The sequence below is a fragment of the Raphanus sativus genome, unplaced genomic scaffold (genome assembly GCF_000801105.2).
Source record: "Raphanus sativus cultivar WK10039 unplaced genomic scaffold, ASM80110v3 Scaffold4882, whole genome shotgun sequence".
NCBI lineage: Eukaryota > Viridiplantae > Streptophyta > Magnoliopsida > Brassicales > Brassicaceae > Raphanus > Raphanus sativus.
The window spans coordinates 207-5,686 of NW_026620183.1; the positions used below are offsets into that span (position 1 = coordinate 207).

Consider the following 5,480-nt stretch of genomic DNA (forward strand, 5'->3'; position numbering starts at 1 on the left):
GTTAACCTCCACGTAATTTGACGGACAAAGACAATGATAGGGAGTTAATATTACTAGCTAACACAACCATATGTTACTATCCATAGGGAAGGGTAGAGCAGTAATCTGAAAGGAGAAATGTAACCTTTGAGATAAGCGAGAGACTAGAAAGATGCGTGCGGCGAAAATAGATTCCTCTAAAGAATACTTTTAAATTGTTAGTTAACCGTTGAGAATCTCCAAACAATACTTTTTATGAAATTGTCAACGCTAGGAATACTACTATATAAAGCCCTGTTGCAATCTCTAAACATCAATCCATACACTTGAATCAAATCTCAAACTAATTAAAAATGGGCGATCCTAGTGGCGAGCCTGGAAGCTCCATGCATGGAGTCACCGGTAGAGAACAAACCTTTGCTTTCTCGGTGGCTTCACCGATGGTCCCGACCGACACAACTGCCAAGTTCGACCTGCCCGTGGACACGGAACATAAGGCAAAGGTTTTTAAACTCTTCTCCTTCGCAAACCCTCACATGAGAACGTTCCACCTCTCGTGGATATCGTTCTCCACATGTTTTGTCTCCACATTCGCAGCTGCACCACTTGTCCCCATCATCCGTGAGAATCTCAACTTAACCAAACAAGACATCGGGAACGCTGGAGTTGCGTCCGTGTCAGGGAGTATCTTCTCTAGGCTGGTGATGGGAGCCGTGTGTGATCTTTTGGGTCCCCGTTACGGTTGTGCCTTCCTTGTGATGCTTTCCGCGCCAACGGTGTTTTCCATGAGTTTCGTGGCTGATGCCGGAGGGTTCATTACGGTGAGATTCATGATTGGTTTCTGTCTGGCGACGTTTGTGTCTTGTCAATACTGGATGAGCACTATGTTCAATAGCCAGATCATCGGTCTAGTGAATGGGACAGCAGCCGGATGGGGAAACATGGGCGGTGGCATAACGCAGTTGCTCATGCCGGTTGTCTATGAGATCATACGACGTTGTGGTGCAACAGCGTTCACGGCCTGGAGGCTTGCCTTCTTTGTCCCTGGTTGGTTGCACATCATCATGGGAATCTTGGTGCTCACGCTAGGTCAAGATCTACCAGATGGGAACCGAAGTACCTTGGAGAAGAAGGGAGAAGTTGCGAAAGACAAATTCGGAAAGGTACTTATCCATGTCTATCTATATAAAAAAATTAAATAGTATAAAAAACTATGACGACCATAGAGGAGAAAAATCTCCATAATAGCACTAATAAAGAATAAAATTACTAAATTGCTTCAAACTTTAAAACTTTAACCCAAATATAAAATAAATATAATTTTTTCTAACTTGTAAGTAATGCTATTTTGGGATATTTTTCAAGAAATGATGCCTACCTAGATGAATCGAAAATCTAACTCGTGATTTTGCACAAATGGTGTAGATTATGTGGTACGCTGTTACAAACTACAGGACTTGGATCTTCGTTCTTCTATATGGATATTCCATGGGAGTTGAGTTGAGCACTGATAATGTTATCGCCGAGTACTTCTTTGACAGGTTTGTTTTCGATATCGATTGAATAGAAGAAAATATAGTACTGTTCAGTGCCCTTTCAAATTATTTATAAAACTTGATAGAATAAAAATTAACGATATATTTAAAATTTGTTTAAAATTTTAATATCTCTATCTATATATATACGTTTAGTTTTTATTTTATGATTATAGATCTTACATTTTGAAGTATAAGCTAATATTTAATTAAATTTAATTTATATATCTATTTTAATAAATTAAGAGTTTTTTCTTTTAAAGTTGAGGACATGTCTGCCTGCTAACATGCTAAAAGAGTCCTGGTATTTTCTATGAACTAATAGTAAACATATACACATGGCTTGTTCAGGTTTCACTTGAAGCTCCACACAGCCGGAATCATAGCAGCATCTTTCGGAATGGCCAACTTTTTTGCTCGTCCGGCAGGAGGCTATGCATCTGACTTGGCAGCCACTTACTTTGGGATGAGAGGAAGGTTGTGGGCGTTGTGGATCATTCAGACAGCCGGTGGTCTCTTCTGTGTGTGGCTCGGCCGCGCAAACACCCTCGTTACTGCTGTTGTAGCTATGATCCTCTTTTCTATGGGAGCACAAGCCGCTTGCGGAGCCACATTTGCAATCGTTCCTTTTGTTTCCCGGCGAGCCCTTGGAATCATCTCGGGTTTAACCGGGGCCGGAGGAAACTTTGGGTCAGGGCTCACGCAGCTCATCTTTTTCTCGACCTCAAAGTTCTCAACCGAACAAGGGCTAACATGGATGGGAGTAATGATAGTTGCTTGCACGTTGCCTGTGACTTTAATCCACTTTCCTCAATGGGGAAGCATGTTCTTGCCACCTTCCAATGATCCAGTCAAAGGTACGGAGGAGCATTATTATGGTTCCGAGTGGAACGAGCAGGAGAAGCAGAAGAACTTGCATCAAGGAAGCCTCCGGTTTGCGGAGAACTCTAAGTCCGAGGGTGGCCGCCGCGTCCGTTCAGCTGCTACGCCGCCTGAGAACACACCCAACAATGTTTGATCATACCAGCCACGTATGGGAAGTGTTGAAGGATTGTTGCAGATATGAGATAAGAATGTGCCCCACAACTAGTTTTCTTCAAATCATGTTATCAATGTTAGCAGGACTTTATTTATAATGTATCTTTCTTTCTTAGTGAAACCTCTGTTTTGCTTTCAGCTTCAAGAAATCGTTCGAATTGTCACTTCAATTTTTACTTATATATTCATAGTTTTGTATGACTATAAATGTGTCATGTACGAGAGGCATATCTGTATCTATCTTATAAATGAATAAAATTGAAGTAAAATATGATAGTTATATATCTACAAGCTACATTATGTTGTTGTTGCACCAGAATTTATGTTTTAAGCAGCTGCAAATTAATCAAGATTAAAATATAAGAGTGATTTGGGTGAATCTACATAACTAGAATCATATCTATATAAATATTTATTATTTTAACTTGCTGTTACTAAATGTTGCATTGCAAATTTTTGAATAAAATTTTAAAATTTTTCACAAAAATTGAATAAAATCTTAAACATTTTAAAAAAAAAATAGAATACAATGTAAAACATTTTAAGAAAATAGAAAGAAAGAACAATAATGAAATGTTAAAGACAGATGGAATAAATGCAGACAAGAACAAAAACAAAACAAGAAACTCAAAAAGAAACACACATACATAGACACAATCAATCAAGGGCACATAGCATATTTGGTATACGTATGACGCACGCAAAAGAAATAAATTCAAGTCGATAAGTAAACCAAATTAAAGACGAGTTCGGCACAAAACTCTCTGGAATCCATTTAACGAGTTTGCTGTGACGTTGATCATTATCGGGGTACACACAGCCTTCAACGTACGTCTTCTTGACCTCAAAATCCAAGTCTTGTAGCTCACTCTAGCCGTTATATACACTTCCATTTCAACCACCCCTTTAGTCGTTTCAGCCCTCAAGTCCTTAGCATTAAACTTAGACAATGCCACGTTGTGCGACACAAGCTGGGTCTCAATCCTTGTGTCGTTCTTTGGATGCTGCTTGAAGGCAGGGATCTCCTTGTGAGCCACGGACTGGTTATGGTGAGCCGTGGAGATGCGCATGGAGTGGTATCTCACGGAGACATGTTTCTCAGGGTTGTATGATTTGATCACATAGTTGAACTTGGCGCTAATGTGATCGTCCTTGGCAATGGCAAAGTCTTGGATCGACGCAGCTTCTACCGTGTAGACTAGTCGCTTAGGCCTGAGGGTGAGGTATGTGATCAATATGGCGAGACCCACAAGGAGTCCTAAAAGGATGAGGGCGACGATGATGCATAGGACGGGGTTCAGTCACTACAAGAAAAATCGGTATTAGTAGCACCCGAAAAACGCTATCATAGGGTTTTCGTAGCGTTTCGAAGAACGCCGTGACAGCCGCAGCTATAATAGACCCCCCATTTATCATAGCGTTTTTCATGTGCTATAATAAATAGACATATTGTAGCGGTAAACGTCTGCTCTTAATTAATCTTTTTATAGCATTGATTTATTGCTATAATGTATATTTTCATGACGTTTTTATAAGGCTATAAAATATGTTATGATAACATAGATACAATGCTATGTTATTATTTCTCATTTATATTTTATTAATTAAAATTATAAATTAGTATATTTTAATCCAGGTTTAAAATTAAAATTAAATTCTAATATAATTGGTTTGTGAAAAGAAATATTTATTATTAAAAATTTTGGTTTACAAATGTATGGGTTTATTACAAAAACCGGTTTACATACAAATCTGGTTTATTAACTAACCCTAACCAAACCTAACCTAACTAAGCCTAACTAAATCACGTTCTTCTTCGATCTCCGCCGCCACGACGCCTAGACCACCAGCCACGACCACCACCGTTCGATCTGCTCGTCATCTTCCTACTCCATCCTCCTCCTATTTGCGTCTCTGTCTGCTCTCCTTCTTCTTCTTCTTCTTCTTCTTCTTCTTCTCCATCGTTGCTTATTCCTCTGCCTCCGCCTCTTCTCTCCATCTCCGGCTGTTCTTCATCTTCTTCATCTCCTGGTTATCTTGAAACCCAGTTTTCAAAACAAAAACAGAAAAAGATTCAAACTTTCATCAACAGTTTCAGACAGGGAGACAATCCGAATTTGGCACTTCACATCATAACTACAAGACAGATTTAGAGAAACCCTTTTAGAAAAAAAACCAGGAAACTCTGATGAATAATCCAAATCACGGACTAAAAAGTTTAGCCATATCACCTTCAAGTCTCTGAAATCAGGGCTTTCGATTTCCGACGAGCAATTGAAAAGAAAAAGAGATGCAGTGTCGTGACTGTGAGAGAGAAGAGAGAGGAGAGAAATCTGAGAAACAAGAAACGAGAAAAGGAGGAAGAAGAAAAGAAAAAAATAATAATAAATGTGTTTAATTGTATCCGTTGGATGAGAGTTAATGAATGGCTGTGAACCATTGATTTGTTGTGATCCATGCCATAAACAAATTGACCAATAGGAAGAAAGTGTGAGGATAGATAGACAAAATGATTTTGGGCCTTTGATCAAAATCAAAATCAATGGCTCTAAAAAAACAATACAAATTATCTCTCTAATTATTTATAGTTATTGTAAAAGTTATTTAAACTTTAACTTGGTGATTTAACTTTATTTTGTAAATTTATAATTTGAAATATTATATATAATTTGGAGTAATATATTTATCTTATGGGAATTATTAATTATTTATAATTTAAGATTTGATATTTTATGGTATATGTTAATATGAGGTAAGTGGTTTAGGGTTTAGGGTTAAAATTTATAATTAATATTATAGTTTGAGTTGTAGCATATAATGGAGTTTAAGTTTAAATTTATATTATAAATTTGAAAATTTTAGATTTGTGACTTTGTATGTAAGGTTTAAGTTTGGAGTTTAGGGTATTAGGTTTAGGGTGTACATTTA

The 5,480-nt window shown here is 37.7% G+C and overlaps 2 protein-coding genes and 1 long non-coding RNA gene across 3 annotated transcripts; 1 reads left to right on the forward strand and 2 right to left on the reverse strand.

Annotated features, from left to right (window-relative positions):
• Positions 1–310: 310 nt before the first annotated feature.
• On the forward strand, positions 311–2,722 carry LOC130507592 (high-affinity nitrate transporter 2.1-like). Its single transcript, XM_057002291.1, has 3 exons — positions 311–1,142; positions 1,405–1,520; positions 1,866–2,722. The coding sequence occupies exons 1-3, from the start codon at positions 333–335 to the stop codon at positions 2,530–2,532; spliced, it is 1,593 nt and encodes a 530-aa protein (XP_056858271.1). The 5' UTR covers positions 311–332; the 3' UTR covers positions 2,533–2,722.
• Positions 2,723–3,121: 399 nt separating this feature from the next.
• On the reverse strand, positions 3,122–3,853 carry LOC130507593 (uncharacterized protein At1g08160; the record flags this gene model as incomplete). Its single annotated transcript, XM_057002292.1, has 1 exon — positions 3,122–3,853. A coding segment is annotated over one exon (564 nt), but the record flags the coding sequence as incomplete, so codon positions are not given.
• A 369-nt stretch (positions 3,854–4,222) lies between these two features.
• On the reverse strand, positions 4,223–5,201 carry LOC130507591 (uncharacterized). Its single transcript, XR_008942369.1, has 2 exons — positions 4,784–5,201; positions 4,223–4,688 (listed from the first exon to the last, which is right to left on the reverse strand). It is a non-coding gene; the product is annotated as an uncharacterized LOC130507591 (long non-coding RNA).
• Between the last annotated feature and the right edge of the window lie 279 nt (positions 5,202–5,480).